At 43.9% G+C, this 20,929-nt stretch overlaps 1 protein-coding gene across 1 annotated transcript in view; it reads left to right on the plus strand.

Annotated features, from left to right (window-relative positions):
• SRBD1 (S1 RNA binding domain 1) overlaps positions 1-20,929 on the plus strand; it is a 1,352,005-nt gene that overhangs the window by 564,717 nt on the left and 766,359 nt on the right. Inside the window, exon 12 of the mRNA XM_069608446.1 lies at positions 3,921-4,028. Coding sequence (XP_069464547.1) covers positions 3,921-4,028 — 108 coding nt within the window. The remainder of the gene's footprint in view (positions 1-3,920; positions 4,029-20,929) is intronic.

Genomic DNA, 20,929 nt, shown 5'->3' on the forward strand with positions numbered 1-20,929 from the left:
AGCCACTCTTCTGAATCTTGCTGAAACTTTCTGGGTATCCGGCTGGACCGACAGACGTGTATCGAGTCTGAAAAGTCCCCTCATCAGAGTGCTGGACCTTGCAAATTATGAGAATCTGACCTGCAATATTCTGTCTTCTTCTGTGCTACTGAAAAGGCGTCAAATCCACAGAGCCGTGTCCAGCCACAAAGAAATCCTTGACTGAAGCCTTCTGTGTCGATACCGGCTGAAAAACCCAACCAGGGTCCTATCTTCTGTCCTCCTGACAAGGAATGCAGTGCCTGGGGTTTTGGCTACAGATCCTGAAGTTCTCCTTCTGCAAAATCTTCTTCTATGCTGAGGTACTGTGCTGGCTTGCGTATTTTACTTACCTTAAGTCTCTTGTGATTACTCTATAGTTTTGGGTTGTTTTCTGTGATTGGGATTCCTCTCGCCAGTTCACCCAGGCCCACTGCTGGAATCCTCCAAGGGTGTCTACTCTGGAGTCCCTGGACCCTAAACTAACTCTAAAGTAAAATACTTATTTGTTTGAACAGTCTTCCTCTGGAACTCTGAACTTTACCTGCAGCTGAGCCCTATCTCACCCTGCCTACAGCTGGGTCCTAGACCAATAGGGTCCCTCTTCCGCCTCTGCAAGAACTCATGTACTAGAATTGGGAATGGCTGGATACTTTAAGGGGGTCTTCCTTGAAAAGAAAACCAAGTGTTGAAAGGTTTACTTACTTGTGAATGAATATGTTGGTAATTTTAAACTCTGAGTTAATAGGTACAAAAGGTTATTACTTACCTTAGATATGTTCTGCCATTCTGAAAAGTAGTATATATAAGATTTAATTACCTTTAATAAGCCATGTGCCTTCTTAAATAAGTATTCTCAAAGTCTTACTTTCCTTAGAAACTGTTTCACCATTCTAACAAAGTAGGTAAGGGTTAACTTACCTGTGAATTGGGTTCCCCTCTTTCCAAAAGAAATGTTGGCTTCACTTTAATATTCTTGTTAGGATAAGTCTATGTGTCCCCCAATTGGGTCGTTCTTCCCCTGACTTGCTGTTAGCCTGTCCAGAATAAGTCTGCCTTGGTCATACTTACCCTTTAGGTAGCTCTTGACAAAAGTACCTAGGTTTTACTTACTTTGAGTATAACTGTGTTATCCAAACATAAGTTATATATATTGCTTCCCTTAATCTGTGAACTGAAAAGCAACTGTAATTGAATATTACACCCCAAGGTCCAACTCCCCTAGAATTACTGTGTTATCCTGAATCGGAATCATAGGTTTTTACTGTTCCTAGAATAAGTGTTCCACTATTCAGGAAAGTATATTGTCCAGTTGAATTACTAAGTGATTTCTTGCTGAGCATCACAGTATAACTGACAAGGGTCTACTACCCTTGTATTATTGTAAAGTAATTAATGGTTTTTACTCAAGAATAGGTGTGACCTATACTGAATGTGTATGAACAGGTTTCACTTACCTAGACTACTGTTAGTTTTCTAAATAAGGTCTATGCTTTGGTCTGTGTACTTTAAATAATGTGTTTATATAATCTGTGATGGTATTTATTCCCCCGTCCCCAAGATTTATCTGAGCCTACTTGTATTTAAACAAACTATTTATTTTTTACAATACATAGTCTATCAGTGTTTCTTTGGACCATGTGTATTACAATTTCATTGTACTGATTCTACAGCCCTCTCTCCATCCTAAGATGAGCCTGGCTGCTCTATCTACGCTACCCTGAACTCAGGTGGTACAGCCTTCTACTAAGAGTGGAGTCTTGTACTGCCTTGAATGGTTTTACTAAGCCCTACTTCAGAAAAACTGTCCTAACAAGAGCATAGACAAGACTGCTGCCACATAGCAAAAGAAAATAGCTTAACAAACAAATAATAGTGTAACCCAGAAAGAAAGCACCACACAGGTAGTGTGTCCCAACTAAGATATCCCCCTCCCCCCACCACACACATCCCCAAACTCTGCTCTGCACTCACTGCTTCTAGATTCTAAGTCTGCTGAGGCTCTGGGTGGGGGGGTGAGGGTTGACTGCTTTTAAGATATGAATGGAATGCTCTTTTATTTTAGATCAGGGCTCAAAGGCAAGATATCTCCTCCACCCTTCACACCATTGCTTAATTCCACCCTTGGGAATTTCCCTTTCCTTTTATTAATAGGTGTGATTTCTTCTACATTAATCGGTGGTACCTCTCCTGGTTACAGTAAGAAATGTTTGGGCCATTGTTGGCAAGTGAGTTATGTCCGATTCCTTGACAAACGGGTGGCTTTGATTTCTTACATCTTATATTCTTATTTGTTTTGGGTTGCATACAGCGCTATCATTCTGCCTTCCATTTGCTTCCTAGTGCTTTGAGACCCTTCAGCGTGCTGCAAAGCACAGGGGGGAAATAATAAAACGTCATCAAACAGATGAGGCGTTAGTGCACCGTGTGGACTGTGCCTGGGCCCTAGTGCGGGTCCCTGAGAAGGAGGGCTGCTCTTACACACCCTCTCTTTGGACCAGTTACCTGGATGGCTCTGGGTACCCTTTTAATGAACGGAATGGAGTTGGATGAAATCTGATATGTTATGTTAGACATCTCTTATACTGTGCCAAAAGGTATGTTCATTTGCGTTTTAAACTCTGCCAAACTGGCACTCTAATGGTATCAGAGCACCTATGCTTGTCTGTGGAGTACTGTACTGTTCAACCACCAGGAATATCCGGACCTTAGTCTCAAGTAACAGTTTTGAAAGATGAATAACTCTCCGGTGCATGTAAACTATTCTTAGTAGAAAAATATATATCTGCTATGTTTTTTTTAAGGAATTGTCCGATTCAAGTTTTCATTCTAACATATACATTTTTAACACAAATGTCATAGTTTTCAAATGGAACTTTCCCCAATACAAATATTTACTAAACTCTCCTCACTCCTACATGTTTATTTTGATTGTAAAATGCATACAAACTGGCATGAGGTGTATGCTATTCTATGATTAAAGGCTTTTTATAAATGCATGATAATGGCTCTGAATATAGTCTCTTTCATCAGGTAATGTGATCTTATCACTCAGGAGCGCCTCTCTTGGTAAGTAGCCAGGAGGCAGCGTGCTAATACATATTCAGTTTTCAGTCTCAGAAAAGTGCATCTAATTGGCCACTGAGATGGATTAACCGTTTCAGCTTCTGGTTTTGGGCATCTGCCTCCAAGACGGAGTGATGGCCACTTTCTTTTCAAGCTGTAATAGAAACACACAAATTGCTGCATGATGCCATTTGGACAAATAAACATTGTAAAAATAATCAATATGCACTGGTGCTAGAGCCATTCCTCCTCTTTTTAGAACCCACTATTGAATTCCTACATGTCCATTGAGGCGTGGCAAAATGAGACGATTAGTTTAACAAGATTAGTTTAACCACAACTTCTAATTAGTTATTGGTTGAAATCGCAGAATAACTACAAACACGAAAACAAACTTTAAATAACCAAGATTTAAAAGGCAAATGCAGCTGTTAGTCTTCAGTCAGCACACTTATACTAAGTACATCAATCACAGCATCGATTACAGTATATTATTTTCCTTGTACATTAAAAACTCAAAATGGCATGATACATAGGTTCCAGATTATCACGAATAAGCACTGTCATCAGCACAAGGAGAGTTTAGTAGGGTAAGCCTGCCAATGACGTTTAGTTCTAATTTTGACCACTTTTGATGTAATCTTTCAGAATGTTGCTAATCCTTCGGGGAATGCTTCGGTTTACAATGCTAAGTCAATGGTCATTGTTGATAAGCGCATATGATGTACCATAGTACATGGCTTATCTTGGTTTATGCAATGAATATTGCTCGTTGGTAGTCCTCGCTTTAATACATAAGTGCTTTGCATAATCGATTACTTCTTATTATTCCACAGGTGGAGACCGAGGCAGTATGCAAAACCAGAATTCATGAATATGCTACGGAGTTCTGTTGAAGATTCATATAAGCGCCTTATTTATCCTCTACTATGTAGAGAATACAGGTAAAATATCTGCGTTAAGTGATTAGCTAAAACATATAGCTGGATGTGTGGCTCAGTGGACTAATGCATCGACTACAGGGGCCTGTGTTGGACCTCATGGTCACAGGTTCGAATCCTGGCAGGTCCACTCGGCCCTTCATCCGTCCAAGGTCGATAAAATGAGTGCCATTAAGTTGGATAACAATAAACATTTGTTATTAGCGCCAAGATGCCCCTTAGGGGTGAACTTGTGCTTTACAAATCCACCTGCTATGTTATTTATTCAGAGGCAGTGTTTCAAATAAAGATTTTGAATGTGTTACTCAATTGCAGAAATGTAATGGTTTATTCAAATGACTTGAACTCTTAAATATTGGTTATCATCCAAATGTGGAGTACCTGTGTAGAACCAGAGCTGCAGGACTGTTGTGTCAAAGCACAGGAAATACCTGATGTTGGTGGTTGAAATTGCCTGCTACCGTTTCAGAATTATACTGTTGGGTCCCTCCTCGGCACCCAATGTCTTCAACAAACAGTGGGCGGTGGTGCCGGCTTATCTCAGGATCGAGAGCATTCTGTTAGGAAAGATTTCTCTTCCAGCAACTTTCCCTCCATAGTTCTATGGACCACCAAATCTTGTGCTTTAGTTTTTTTACTTGCCCTGACTTTTTACAGGGAAGTGAAGCCTCCCCTGGCCTTTTGCTCATTTTGTTATGGGGAAACTGATCTATCCTTTATATTATCAGCACTGCGAAACTATGTTTCCCTTTTGTCTTTTTACCTTTTACCTTTTTGGTAACCTATTAACCGTGCACACAGCATCTTATAATGCAGTGATATGATATGCTATGGCATTTGTAACGCGCCTATACACAAGTGTTTCAAGGCGTGATGAGGCAAGGAAAGGGGAGCAGAGGGAGGACAGAGACCACGATCTTACGAGATCAAGTGACATTGAGATCATTCAAGTGCAGGGGAGGGGGAGGCGAAAAGTGTCGGGGGAAAGGGGATCAATACAGTGCTGTACATGGGATCAATACAATCACAAGAAGTGTGGCTAACAGGTGGCAGGCGCAAGGGTAAGTGCAGACAGCAGGTGTCCAAAAGTGCAGGTAGGGGGACTGTAAGGTTACAGATACAGACCCAAGTGCAAGGGTTGCCTGGAGGCAGTGCGGATGTGCAACTGGGCAGGCAGGAACCTGTGCCTGAAATCAGAGGTTAGCCAGGTGACCAGTGCAGTATCCGACAGGAAATGAGCAGGGGAGAGAAAGAGAGAAGGAGGAAGCAAAGAGGAAGGTCTTGAGGTGCTTACAGGTCTGGAGATGGTTCTCCTCAAGTTTCAGAGAGTCAGGGAGGCTGTACCAGAGGGAGGCCCTGGCTGAGGAGAGAGATCTATCCCCAACTCATTTCTTGGAGAAGGGACTGACACTGAGGGAGTTTGAGGTGGAGGAGCGAAGAGCTCGAGTAGGAAGGTATATATGAAGAGAGTTGGTGGCTTTGAGGACCCATGCCCCAGAAGGCTTTGTAAACAATGCAGAGGGTCTTGAACTTAATCCTTGCAGCCACTGGGAGCCAATTCAGAGATTTCAGTGCTGGGTAGATACGATCCCTGGGCTTGCGGCCAAGGACAAGTCTTGCAATCCTGTTCTGGATGAGTTGCAGAGGGCGGAGTAAAAACAGGCAGATTTAGAAAGAGGATGTTGCAGCAGTCCAGCCTAGAGAGAACCAGAGCTCTAGAGATAATGAGCTTCTGGGGGAAGGAACCATACACTTCTTGGAGACGTCAGAGATGTGAGGAGAGGAGGAGAGAGTGTAGTTGAAGATGACCCTGAGGTTTTTAGCCTTGCAGGTGGGAGCAGGAAGAGGGCCAAGAGAGAATGCAGAATCTTTTGATGATTGCAGTTATTTCTTTAAATAATGCATACTGTTTTAGTTTACTATATCAATGCAGAATCTTTTGATGAAAACAGTTATGAATTTAGATAATCCACCATGTTGATGTTAACCAGAATACTATAATTCCTTCACTTAGAATCAATCTTAGATGTTCATCCAAATCATGTGTATCTAGTTTTAAAGGTCTTAACCCCCATGGCATGTGGTGATATATTAATTCCTCATATATTCCTTACAAACCTGTTCCGGTGTATTCTACAAAAGCAGTATCTTTTACTACTTGCAGTTATCAATTTAGTTGATCCATCATCCATGTGTTTATTAAATCCAACATGCTCACATTCTAACTACCTGCATTTAAATAGTAAATTCTGGCTTTTCATCTGTATAGTTCATTGTGAAATGCTCATACTACCTACCATGGAAGTAGGAAAGATCAGCAAAGAATCGCTTAATAGGGCACTAGAACAAGATTGGATCTCCCAAAAAACAGAAACATTCTTGACAAATAATCACCCAATTACTCCTGTATTTTACAGAATACCAAAAATCCACAAGGAAGCTAAAAAAAACCACCACTACGACCAAGAGAGATGTCCGACATGTGAGGAGAAAAGGAGAGTGTGGAGTCGGTGATAAACCTGTAGTTCTTGTCCTCACAGGTGGGAGCAGGAAGAGGGCCAAGGGAGGCCAGCCAGAGGGGGACAGGAAAGGAGGGTGCAGGTGTGCCGATGAGGAGAATCTCCATCTTACTGGTATTAAGGCAGAGCTCGTTGGCAGCACACCACTCGTGGATAGCAGACAGACAGACAGACAGAGATGAGAGAAGGAGTAGAGGTGGCAGAGTGTAGCCTGAAAACGAGCTTAGTGTCATCCGCCTAGCACTGAAAGTTGGAGCAATGAGCGGCAATGCAGTGGGCGTGCCAGCTATTGGTTGAACAGCCAGGGATAGAGGTCAGACCCCTGGGTAACACGACAGTTAGAGAGTGAGATAGAGGAAAGGAAGGACCTAAGTTGGACCTGGGAGGGTCAATCAGAGAGGAACGAGGTCAGCCAGGCCAGGCCCTGATCGGTGATGCCCAGGTTATCACGGAGCCGATTGAGCAGGATGGCATGGTTGACCGTGTTAAAGGCAGAAGCGATCGAGTAAGATGAGGACAGAGGGGGAGATTAGAATCAAGGTTAGAGAGCAGGTCTTCATGGATATTCTGGAGAGCAGTTTCCGTGCTTCTGGCTGCTCTGAAGCCAGACTGGTGGTCATGGAGACAACCAAACAGATTCAGTGTGAAGATTAAACCTGGGAGATGGCCAGCTTTTCCAGGTGTTTGCCCAGGAAAGGAGTGATGGAGATTGGGCGATAGTTAGCCGGGCAGGAGGGGTCGGCTGAGGGTTTCTTGAGAAGAGGGCGCACAAGAGAGTGCTCCAGGGAGGAAGGGAATGCTCCAGTGGCAAAGGAGTGCAGAAGTCAGCCAGGGCAGGAGTGAGGGTGTCAATGTGGTCCATGATGGTTTTGGAATAACAGGGAAGAACAAGTTGTGACGAGACCTGCATACATCAGACTTGTCTAGAAACCTTGTCAGGGGAGAACAGAGGAAAGTGAGGAGAGGTGGCCACAAGGGGCGAGAGAAGGAGGAGGAAGAGGAGGAGGAGGCGGAGGAGTTAGATGCTGCAGCTGCTCGGGCTTGGATGTGGGCTCTCTTCTTAGTGCAGACAGAGAGCCGTTATTTCCTTTGGAGAAGGCGGCTGGTCCGTTTTATAGAGGATGCTCAAGAAGCTAGCCATTTCCTCTCAGCCACCCTGCACTTGCGTTTAAGGGTGATGAGGTCAGAGACATACTGTAGTATTACACTACCTTTCTTATCGGAGAAACATGAATATTTACATGAACCAGACATAAGACCCAGAGCCTATGGAGGAGGTGACGTAGATGTCATTGGGTGGTTCTGGGGCACGCTTAAGTTCAAGGAGAGGAAAGCAAATGGCAAAATATACATTACCAAAGCAGGAAGAACACCTTTATTGAGTTGGACTCATCAGAGCAAACTTAAAGTTAAATTAGATGCTGCATCCAGTGAATCTGTGTTTTTGATTGAAAATGGTGTGGTGGAATCCCAAAAGACCAAAAGGATCACAAGTAGTGATGAAGTATTAAAAGGTGTTTTCAGAAATGAGATTGGATGTCTTTGTGGATTTGTCCATGAAATCAAGATGAAGCCGGATCATACTCCTGTAGCACAAAGGTTACACAACATTTCTCTTTCCATGAGAGAAGAAGTAAGGAAGGAGATTAAAATGCTTGAAGACCAAGGAATTATTGAAAGAATAGATGCAAGTGAGTCAGTTGCGCCGTTAGTTGTTCTCAGAAGAAAATCTGGAAAGCTGAGAATATGTGTGGACATGAGAGAACTCAATAATTGCGCGGTCCCTGACAGGCATCCACTCCCAAATATACAAGAGATTGTGTCCACCATTGGTCCGTCAAGATATTTTTCCACTCTTGATCTGAAGTCAGCATACCACCAAATGAAATTACATAAAGAATCTACGAAATTAACAGCGTTCATTACGCCAGATGGATTGTACCAGTACAAGAGATTACCTTTTGGGTTGATTTTGGTATCTTCTGTTTTTCAAAGGATAATGCACAAACATTTCGAAGGAGATCAAGGCATCATCTGCTTTAAAGACGACATCTTAGTGCATGCTTTTGATCAGAAAGTGCATGATGAAAGGCTACATCATGTCTACAGGAAATTATATGAGGCAGAAATGACACTCAGTAGAGAAAAATGTAATATCAACCGTAGAGAAATAGAATATCTTGGACATACTATATCTGCTGAAGTTATACGACTGAAGAAACAGTTGGCCAATGCTATCAAAGATATGCCAAGACCCAAGTCGAAGGAAGAGGTACGCACTTTTATTGGGATGGCGGAATACTGCTCGAAGTTCATAAGGGACTTTGCTCTTCATACTATTCCACTCCGTGAACTTTTAAAGAAGAAAACTTTTGAGTGGAATGTAGAATATGAAGAGGAATTTGAAATGATCAAATTGGAATTAAGTAGGGCACCATCATTAAAGAATTTTAGAAATGGCAAGAAAACTATAATTACTACAGATGCTAGTAATTTAGGTCTTGGAGCTCTTGTCACCCAGGAGGTTGATGGAAAAGAGACTCTGATTGCTTTTGCGTCAAGATTATTAAAAGGTGCAGAGAAATTGTATGCTGCTATAGAGAAGGAAATATTGGCCATCAAATGGGCGACAGAAAAATTCAGGAACTTCATTTGGAGAGTGGAGGTGGAAATTCGCACTGACCATAAACCGTTAATACATGTCGTAATGAATAAAGGACAAGACAATGTTTCCAACTGCATAAAGAGATGGGTCATACTTTTACAGGAGTACAATTGCACAGTACGATATGTGCCAGGGGTAAGAAATCATGCTGCTGATTGCTTATCACGTCTCACCAATATATCCGAGTTGGATGAGGGAAATGAGACTGATTCGGAAGTTGTTTTAAACATACAGACACTGTCCATATCCAAGACAGAATGGGAAGAAGCAGAGAGACAAGATGCTTCTATGATACTTTTAAAACATATAGTCCAAAGTAAAGAATCTCTGAGGAAAACAAAATTTGAAGAACTTAATCTCATGGATTATTGGAGAGTTGCAGATGAACTCAACATGGAGAATGACAGAATCATGAGAGGTGACTGTATGATTCCGCCTACAAGTTTACGACAAAGAATCATCAATTTGGGTCATGAGGGGTCATCAAGGGATAATGAAGACGAAACAAAGGATGCGTGATGATTTCTGGTGGACAGGATGCGACCTACAAATCGAGAGCGCCATACAAGACTGTATCCTTTGCAATGAAAGTGATAGGGCATGTGCGAATGTGAATGAGAAATATCATATGGTGGTAACGAATATCCCAGCTAGTTTGGGATGATGTGGGGATGGACATAATAGGTCCAATACATAGTGATGGCAAGCAACAATATTGTCTGGTAGTCATTGACATCCTGACCAGGTGGGTGGAAGTTCTGATTAAACCGTGCATGTCTACAAAAGTAATTATTGAATTTTTATCAGAAATTTGTGCTAGAGAGGGATTTCCGAAAAGTATATTGACAGACAATGGTGTGCAATTTCGGTCTAAAGAGATGCAAACGTTTTGTGTTGAAAACTCTTATCATGCACAGAAAAAGTGCCATATATCACCCACAGATGAATGGAGTGGTTGAGCGCTTTAATAAGACGCTCAAGGATGCCATTCGGTGGGTTTGGGCTAACCGACTAAATTGGAAAGATACGGTTAAGAGGAAGATCATTGCTCACCGTTTCACCCCGCATTGTACGACAGGTTTATCTCCATTTGAGTTAAGTAGGGGACGCAGAGCAAACACTAAATTAACCCCATCCTGGATGGAGAGAGTAACTGTTGTAAGGAAGGATTTTGGTGAAGTGTGTGAGAACACTAGAAATACACAGCTAAAAAAACAAATGTGCTCATGACAAGCTTTTGCATGGGAAAAAGGAGAGAGAAGCACCTACTGTAGGAGGGTTTGTAAGGATTAAACTTCCCCCTGTGCTGAGAGATGGACCTTGTAAATGGTCCAAACCGGTGGGTGTAGTTGAGGTTTTTAAACACGTAGTAAAGGTTGAGGATGGAAGAGTATGGACCATAGAAAGAGTATGTTTAATAAAACCATGTGGAGTGAATGTGCCCAAGGAGTTTGTGCGTAGGAACCAAGAAAGCATGAGCAGTAGTAGGATCACGGAGGATGGTGGGTGTGTCAGAGGAGTGATGAATACGAATGTATCACATAGGAATGTATCACAAAAAATGTCCTTGCCAAAACCGAAACCAGATTCCTCGCATGTGTCAAGAACAGGAAGGATCGTTCGCAGACCAGAACACATGAAGGATTTTGTGTTAGAGCACAGAGGCCAAAGAGATTCCAGTCGTGGACATTTGGAGGACAGGAGGTTAAGGAAGGGAGGAGGAGGCGGAGGAGAATCCACTCAGGGAAGATCAAGGCTACACCCCCGCCGGAGTGGTTGGATCTGGGCACAGAGAGGATCTTGTAGCCATCAGGGAGGAAAGTTGTTAGGGAGAATTCTCAAAAACGTGCTAATTCCCTTCTACCTTAGAGACCCCTAGCTCTTTTGCTGGACTTCAGGACTTCTTAAATCTCATGTACTTTAAATTTCTGTGTTCTTTATAACTTTGGAGTCGGATAAACTCCATAGGCATCATCTTTACATTGTGTCACACAGCACCTTCAGTGCAGTGGCACAGGGAAGTCTCTCAGATTCCCCAAAGGTTTAAATAGCTTCCCTTGGTGAAACTACTGTTTCCAAGAGCAGTGAAGTTAAATTGATTTTACTTATAATTTGTAACTTTCTAGACCCAGCCCACGCTATCTTATCATAGGGTGCTGGAGGGGTTACTTAGTGTCCCTTTTGTCTAGCTTTGCATGTAACATTTTTTGTTACCCTTTCTACAGTTTGTGGCTGGTGGCAATGGTTTACATTTTACTACCATTATGCGTTTTTACCTCGGGCTGCGTTCGTAGCCACAGTAAGGCACCCATGGGTGCCCATTTCATCAAAATAGGCCCAGTCTTCTTTTTTCACCATTTTCTGTTGGAAAGGTCCTTGAGTTTTACTCACGCCAAACCAGGTTTGGTCTCTTTGTTTGCTTTATCTTTGGCGGGATTCACAAATGAAGCCCACCTCTGGCTCCAGTATGGTAGGGGCAGGAATTGAGGGAGGGGTCCGAAACTCCCTGTGCTTAATCCCCTTGGTTACAGGAATGCACCCAAAGGTGATTGGCTGGTTGGCTGACTGCCTGTCCGGAAAAGACGGCCACCCTGCTGTGTGATTGACAGCTAGGCTGGAATGAATGGGAGAAACCTGCATCAAATGCGAGGCTTTTTGGCTTGGAAGGCAGAGTCGACCACTGGATGAAGGAATCCTAAGAAGAGCTTGGAAGAGACGCCTGCTGCAACTCCTGGACCGTTGGTTTGCCCAGTGAAGCCCTGCTGGCTGTGCTGAAGCTCTGAATTCGCCTCGACTAGAGAAGCCCTGCAAGGACGACTTCTCCCCTTGAATTGGTGGGACCAATCAACTCCAAAGTGAACTTGTTTGGACATCCTCTCGAAGCTGGCTGTACTTCCACTGCTGCTGTTGCCGGAACCGAAGTGCCAGAGAGAGGAACACCAAATCAAGCGGATTGCTTTTAAGTCGGACCCGAGTGCTAGGAAGATCCTCCGGACTTCCCTGATGCAGGACTGACCAAGTCTGAGCCACCTCAACAGAGTGCTGGACCCCAGAAGGAAGGAAAGTCTGAAGTGGTAACCGAGAACCGCAGTGTTGCTATTTGCTGTCGGACGCGAGGAGCTGAAACACTGAAGGACCGCTGAATTGAAGTTTGCCCATTGTTGTGCTGACCGTCCCATTGCAGAGTAGGAGTCCCCAGAAGTCCTCCCTCTTGTCCCCACGACTGAGGCCCAGGAACAACAGGATCTGCAGAGCTGCACAGGAACAGAAGCCAGCTGGAACCGTTTTTCTTCTAACTAAAGGTAGTGTTAAGTCTAAGAGAACTTACTTCTTGTTGTGTAACCTCACTTGTTCTCAGTGGAGACTTGTCTTGGTTGCTTCTGTAGAGTTACTATCAGCTTCTTTACGTCAGCTTGTGGCCCTACTTTGATCTCTTCTTTTCTACAAAGACTTCTAAAACATTGTGCCAGACTTTTTCCTACCTGCAAGAATTGCTCCAGCTCACCTTGACTTTTGTCCCTTTGACTTTGGCCTGGCCCAGATCCCTGAATGACTCTTCTTCCCTCTGACTCTGTGTTTAGCCCTCCTTCCAGAAAGGGGTTAACTTACTTTGCATTGGGTAGTTACCAAAAGTACTTACCTGCTTCAGAATATTTGTGAAATCTCTTGTTTTATTATAATAACCTTTTTCTTTTACGTACTAAGTATTACCCTAAATGCAACAGTGATATATTAATGTCCACAGTGTCCTAGCTATTGAGGTCACCTGGGGATTTAGGAAGAATCTGTGTGCCATCCCAAATAGGTATTTGCTGAGTTAGGGAAACTCAGAGTGTGTATTCTGCAGTGTATTTGTGTGTTACTATTATATTGCCCCTTTCTTCAGAAGGCTTACTCAAACTGACTGTTAAATAACAATTTCTTCGAACCAGAGGTACTGTAAAGTTTAATAGAACTTGCCTCTTGTTGTGTAGCCTTACTTGCTCTGAGTTTAGACTGGTCTTGGTTACCTTGCAGTGTTGCTAAAGCTTTGCCCTTTCTGAAGAAGGCTTATATAACTGACTGTGAAATAAATTAATAATTGTTTCATCAAGAAACCTTGAGTATGTGTTTATTTGGATAACTGTATTGTGAAACTTTGTGTCACAACCCTACTGCTCACCTTGACCCCTCGTGAGATAAGCCTGGCTGCTCAGCCACACTACCAACCTGTGCAGTTCAGACTTATACCAAAGGTTGGGTCCCTATTGCTAGGAGGTCAAGGTTATTGTAGTGCACCCAAAGGGTACTGCAAACAATCTTGCCTAACAAGAGAGTCAAAGCTTGTGACAGAGCTGGCCGTGAACCATGTCTCAATGAGATAGAGGACATTGAGATCAAGATCTTCCAGGAGGTGGCAGATGTCAGAGAATTGTTTGACAGCTGAGCGAGAGTTGAGAGTGGCAATATGGAGAAGGTTGCCAACCTTGAAAGACTCCTGGGGAGTGGTACAAATCAGAGGTACGCCCTGTGGAGGTGTAGAAGGAGCCCGAGGGTGTGGGGGGCAGAAGAGGGGGCAGGCAATGAAGCCAAAAATGGGAGAATGTGGTGCAGTGGTTATACTTTTGTATCACCTTAGTCTTTTACACTTGAGATGTTTGGTAACTTTTATAAGTGCCTAAAGACAAGCTTTTGGCAGCAAACCCATTTCTTTTTTTTGTTCACCTTCAACATATTTATTGTGAATTAAAAGGGAAATAAAATACAATTTCAATCGTAATATTAATTACAATTCTTCATTAATTGATGATCCTTAAAATTGCCTCAATGTTTTTCTAGAATTTCTCAAGTTGTAAGTACATGTTTCATCATCTGCAGTCATGAGTACTTTCCAAACGCTGTTACGGTTCGTTATATGATTCACATTTACCCCATGCCATAAGGTACCCTCTCCTGGCAATGTTCAGAGCAGAGCAGCTTAACAATGGATGTTTTGCAGTCTCAACCTGATTATCACCACATAGTCTGCACAATCTTTCTTCCCTTGGAGTTCATAAATAAGCTCCAAACTACTCAAGGGTTTGTACCCCATTGAATTTGATTCTTAGATACGTCAAGATGAGGTGATGGGCCAAAAAGTATTCTATGGACAATCAGACACCTTCTCGCTCGAGTAAGTACCTTAGGTATAATGAAGTGGAGGATTTACTTGCGAGGTCCACGTGTTTTTGCTCTCTGCTGTGTTCGCAGAGTATCTCCTGCATTCTGTTCTTGAATCTTATGTAGGAAAGTTTCACTACATCAATGGAGAACCTCTTTGGCCACAACCTCAGCACTGTCAGATATTTTGTAGACCATGATGGTTTTCATGAAAGCAACCTTAGTCAATAGAACACCCCTGCAGTGAGCTGGAAGTCACATTCTTTATTTTCCAATACATGCATGCACATAAATGCTAAATATTAGTGGTAATGCACATTATGTTAAATTCCAGCTAGATGAACTCTGCTGAATTAGTCCTGCCCAACCGTAGGAGCATATGCAGTGTGCACCTTTCCAGCAATTCCAGTTTGGAGATCTTTTTTAGCCCCCAGACTTCAACCCTTTGTTATCATTGGCAAGATCCTAGTTTGATACAACTTCACAAAAGTTCCAACCGAGTATCCCCCTTCTTTAAATGTCAGGCAATCGATAAGCTGAACCTGTTGCAGATGTATGTTCCCATCCAATTTTGGGTCAAGGATCACCCCTAAATATTTATAGGAACTCACCACCTCAATGGAGACTCCATTGAGTGTCCAGCTCCAATTTCTAGTCTGTCTTATTTCTATTGTTTGGGGTGACCACCATCATTTTGGTATTGCTGGTATCAATCTTCAGTGAATTATGCACTGAATATGCTTTTAAGTGATTGAAAAGTGCTTGTAACAGTCTAGATTTTAGGTGCATCAAGGCCAAGTCATTGGCATAGGCAAGCCACAGTATGCCGACACTACCAATTTTCGGAGGTATTGAGACAGAGTTCTTAATACCATCACCCGAATGTGCCGGATATAAGTTGAAAAGTGTAGGGTCAAGGATACATTCCTGTTTTAATCTTAAACACAGGTCTATTGTGTCATAGCCCCCAGTTGGTTCATCCAAACTCTTACTTTGGTATGGTCGTGCAGTGCAATTACCATTTTGAGAAAGACCCCTGGGATGTTCAATTTAATCGGCTTTGACGATAGCCTGCTCCTGTACATGCTATCGCAGGCAGCACTATATTCCAGAAAGGCTACATATAGAGATAATTTCTGAATGAGGCAAGCTTGTTCTATGGTAGTAATTAAAGTCTGTACATTATATGCAGTGCTCAATCCCTGTCTAAACCCAGTCTGGTTAAATGGGATGATGTTATTTTGCATGATCCAAATATTTAGTTCTTTTAATATCACCGTAGCAAATATTTTTGTAGGGTTATCGAGCATAGCCAGAGGTCGCAGAAAACCTATTTTTACAGTTTTTGTGTTATTTCTAGTGAACACATTCTCGTTTACCACATATGGCTACTGAATGTGGCTAGTGCCGTAAAATGGCCAGGCCGTGAGACTTTTGCTTATTACTTTGGCCATATTGGAGCTTTGGTCTTCTTCCTGCCTTCCCGTGTCAGGAAATCCCATATAAGACTAGTTATTACTTTGTGTGTGCATGGCGCAGGAAGGGTGTGGGACTGTCGGTCCCATTCCACATCCATGGTGCCTAAATGTCTATCTGTGTTGCATGAGTGAAACCCACAGTGGTCCCTGATTAGACCACTGCTGGCTGTTTGAATGGTGCAGACAGATTCTTACCTTTGGTGGGCTTGGACTTGCCTCCAGGCAGAATCTTGGATAAGAAGAGGTCTCCTGCAACCGTTTCTTCAGATCAGCATTGGAGCCAAGTATCTGGTGTAGAAGAGCAGACGACTGCAGATCCGTGGACGACTCACAAAAGGCCCAGTATCCCTTCCTGCATTTGGCCTGGTGAAGTGCTGCAGGACTACCCGATCTGCAAAGGCCCTGAGCGGTGTTTCGACCCTTGGACTGGTGGGACCAACCAGTCTCGAGATGTTCAAGAGGATCCAGCCGTCCTGAGCCTTCGGAAGTGTCCCCAGAGCACCAGCTGGACTAACCACCTCTCCAGTTGGCTACCTTGCTAGAACCACCGCCATTCCATGTTTCTCACTGGAACATTGGTAGTCACAAACCTGTGGTGTAAGTCGCCTTCCTGATGAATTTCAGCTTCCCAGCTTCAAGGGATCCTGCTCTGGAAGGTCTTCCTAAACTGCGACTGCAGGAGTGACTGCTGTCGCCTGTGTGCTGTAGCTGTCGCTGGAACTCTTCTTCCACCATCTGTTGCAGTATCTCGAAGAGGCCTGTATCAGTGTCTTCTGCATTTCTTCCTCGCCAAGGGTTGCACTCTGCTGTTTGAACCGATAGGAAGAATCTGTGCACCCTCAGCTCCTGGGCACCATTCACTGGAACCAACGGTGGGAAAACCTACCTTCAGCAACCCCCAGCCAGCCCATCTAGTCATCTGGAAAAATCAGATTCAGGGCGGTAAGTAATTGCAATGCATTCGGCCCACCCTGTTCTCGTAGAATAAAGCTTAGACTTAACGTTGGTTATTCCATTGCATAATTTTTTGATCATCACATCTAAAAGCAGCTGTACCTGAAGATAGGAACATTACTTTACTTACCAGTCACTTTGTTGAATATCTTCTCTGGAACTTTTCACCAACACAAGAACACCTTCTATACCAGACCTCCTTTTTCTGAGGAGAAGCTTTGTGACTCTTGGTCACAAGGCCCCACTCTTCATAGGGATTGGACTGCTAAAGTTAGGGTATATTTCTTGTTACTTGCTTCCATTCTTCTGACTCCACTGACACTCTCCTGTGAATAGACTTGACTACTTTGCACGCTTACCTTGATTGGGTTTTGGCTAACCTGTCGACGTTCCCCTATTCACTGTAACTTTGGTGTCCTCCTAAAATCTCTAGTGAAGAAACCTGCATATCCCTCACTGAAACCCTGCCTAATGTCTCCTGTCAGGTGGCCAGGGCAGACACGTCCTGAGCCTAACCCTGGGGGTGGTGTACTGTAGGAGGATCACCTGGGTGGGGAAGGGGCCCATGGTGGGGAGGAGATTCCATGGGATGAGAAGCAGTATTTGTCCTCTGATAGTATTCCTGCCCCTCATGTACCCAGCCCTCCAAGATGTCAGGCTGGAGCCAGGCCACGATCACCTAGATGGCCCTCAAGGGCCTCTTCATCCTTCCAAAGACCCATTTGGAGTCAGACTTGGCGCTTGTGGCACCAGACTCACTCACTCACTCCCATAGGATAACATTGGGGATTGGACTTGTAGTGCATTGATGGGGACAAGATGGATGCCCCCACATATTTCGGTTCCCAGACCTGCATGTGCAGTCTAGTCTTTTGGGTGTGGTTCAGCCCAGAGACACCTGGGATACCCATAGACTATTTAAGCCGCGCCCAGGCTGAGAAACATGCTTTGTGTTTTCTGCACCTGCAGCGTGACACTCGCCGGTTTCGAATCGGTCTCCAGTAGGACTGCATCTTTCTTCTGCGCTCGGCTCCTGCAAGAACCAGAACACCGTTCGGAACAGCCTTACCTTGCGGCGCTTCTGCCCATCATTCATCACTCCTTCGGTTCTGCGGGCATCTTCGGCGGTGCCATTCCCATCCCAGCACGCTGCTTCCTAAGGAAAAGGGAAAAGAACAGAAAAAAGGCATCAGTAAGCATTCTGTAAATATTCGCTTATTTATAAATACTGTACGAGCTTCATACGCTTACCTGAATCCCAGCCGCTCTGGGGGAACTCTCTCTCCGGAACTTCTCATCCATCTGCAAGAGTTCTGTGTTTCAGGCCCAGTCTCCAGTCGAATAGCCTCCAGGGAAGGGTTCGAGGTCGTAAAAGATCGGAACAGGCTAAGTGACATCCCCGTGGATACCAGGTGAGCGTTACAGATAGGGGGACACTCAACACAATGCCAGAAGAGGTTATGGCTTATCGCCATTTTAAAGTATCTCAACCTCCTATTAAAGCTAAGGTGTTGAACCCTAAGGTTGTAGCAACAAAGTTTAGTATAACAAATCAAAAACTCTTTTTGGTTTCTAAAATTAATTGCCCACCTCAATTCCAATGGTACACTACAAAAGATGACGGAAATGTTGTCTTCTCTAAGCCTTCTTCCTCTAGATAAGTTAAACATCATAGCCCCTCTGGTAAAATTACTAAGGGAATTAAATCTACCCTTTAAAATAATCGAGAAGTAGAAAAACATGAGTTTGATGAACCAAAGTACATGTCCCATAATCCTAGTGGGACTAAGACGAGGAAGGGGACTGAAGAAGCATGTAGATGTAGTAGTCAGGCAATTAAACCTAATAGCCATTCAGAAGTCAGGCAATTGAGGCTGATGGCTCACACCTGTAACCAATTGCCAAACATGTGAGGCATAAAAGGTCCCTGCAGCAAAAAGTTGGAAGGCTGGCAGTAGTAGTAGAGGAGAAGGACAAGGCTGGCAATTAACAAGGACGTGGGAACACAGGAAGGACTCTGGAACGTGGAGACAGCAGATTTCACCTGGAAGTTCTGAGACAGGGTCAACTAAGTGTTAGGAAGAATTCTCATAAATGTGCTAATTCCATTCACCTTAGAGACCCCCAGCAACTTTGCTGGATTCTGAGGACTTGATTCTTTTACCTGGAAAGAGTGTGAGCCTTTTTTCCCACTGTTTCATGTATTTTGATGTGTTTTACTCTTGTGACACAGGGATGTCTTTTTAGACTTCCGAAAGGTTTAAATACCTTCTCTGGGATAAACTACTGTTTCCCAGAGAATGTAAGGTTAAATTGACTTTACTAGTCTTTTGAAATTCCTAGACCCAGCACACACTATCTTCCTATAGAGTGCTGGAGGGGTTACCTATTCCCTGTGTCTAGAAACTCATGTTTCTAGAAACACAGTCAAATGTTACCCTTGATAACATTTGACTGTGCCATATTACGAAATATTACGTTGGCTGGTGGCAGTGGTTTTACAACGAATGTTGTTACGAAATGGCTGGTGGCAGTGGTTTTACAACGAATTTGCATGATTTTTCCCGACCGCGAACACTGGTAGCTAAAAATCACGGGAGCCATGTTTTTCAAATGGTGCCTTAAGCCCCTTTGTTTAAACAGGTGCCAGTCTTCTTTTTTTGCCATTTCTTTTTGGAAAGGTCCTTCTAGTGTTTCTCTCTGCGCGCCAAACCAGGTTTGGTCCCTTTGTTTTTATGCCTTTGGCGGGCTTCAGGACTGAAGACTTCCACTGTAGTCTGAGTGTCTGGGGTGGGCACAAAGAGAGGGAGGTGCCCGAAACTCCCTGTGCTTAGTTTCCTAGGAGACCCAAATGCACTTTGGCGTGATTGGCTGGCTGACTGTCGGGCAAGGGTAGCCACCCTGCTGGGTGAATGGCAGCTAGGCTGGAATGAAAGGGAGAAAACTGTTTAAAAGCTGAGTCTCTCGGACTGGAAAGCAGCGTCGACCACTGGAACGAAAGAACCGAAGACGAGCTGGAAGAGGACGGTGCTGCAACTCCTGGACCGTTAGTTTGCCCAGTGAAGCCCTGCTGCAGGTCCGAATTGCCACATTCATCTCGACAGAGAAGCCCCGTCAAGGACGACTTCTTCCTTTTGAGTTGGTGGGACCAATCAACTCGTAAGCCACCTGGATACCATTCTCGGAGCTGGTTAGGATTAACCAGGTGGAAGTTCACCAGCTTGTGTGCTTGATGACAGCTACTCGAACTGAAGTGACTCCATTTCGTCCGCGTTTTCTGACGATCCCGTGCAGTGCAGGAGACCCCCGGCGTCCTCCCTCTTATCTCCACGACTGAGGCTCAGGAACAGTGAGATCTGCAGGAACTGCCAGGAACCGCCAGGAACCAACGTCTCCTGCTGCATCTTGTTCTTCATATTAAGGTACTGTGCCAACCCGATTGAGAGAACTTAACTCTCGCGGTGAAAGTTTGTGGAACTTTCCCAACTTGCAGGCCTAATCAGCTTGTGACCCAACATATGATTCTTTTTCGTACAAACTACTTCTGAGAACATTGACAAAGACTTTGTTTGCTTTAAGAACTGCTCTTTCCTATCCCAGACACTAGTCCATTGATTCTCTTCATCTTCCTTAGTGCACATCTCTGTCAAAAAAGTGGCTTGGTTTACTTTTTGCACCCACTATGTGAATATCGGTGCTGGATCAGATAACCTCATATGCGGATGCCCGCTGTGTGGTCAACGAGGACTTGGATCATTTGAGGATGGCAAATACTGCATGCTCCACGTACAATGTTACTGAACACACCATGGTTATTGTGGAGCTTTTTTCAGTTTCTAATGCAGCAGCTGCAAGCGCTTGCTCGCAGTGCTATTGGTCCTGCATTAGAGTCTAGCATTCCACTGTAGTATGCCAATGGCTTATGGCCCATTGTGCTTTTTTCAGTTAGCACTGCTGTCATCATCTGACCATTTGAGTGGGAAAACAGGTACAATCCTTAAGTATAGTCAGGGGTTGCTAACACTGGAGCAGTAGAAATTACCTTTTTGTAGCTCTTTGAAACTTGTGACTATTTCCTCTGCACACATTCTCTTACTGTCTGTCTTTTGAGCATTCGTGAGACCTTGTAATAAGGCTCTGGTGTACGAG

The sequence above is a fragment of the Ambystoma mexicanum genome, chromosome 4q (genome assembly GCF_040938575.1).
Source record: "Ambystoma mexicanum isolate Mex_15411 chromosome 4q, UKY_AmexF1_1, whole genome shotgun sequence".
In the NCBI taxonomy this organism is placed as follows: domain Eukaryota; kingdom Metazoa; phylum Chordata; class Amphibia; order Caudata; family Ambystomatidae; genus Ambystoma; species Ambystoma mexicanum.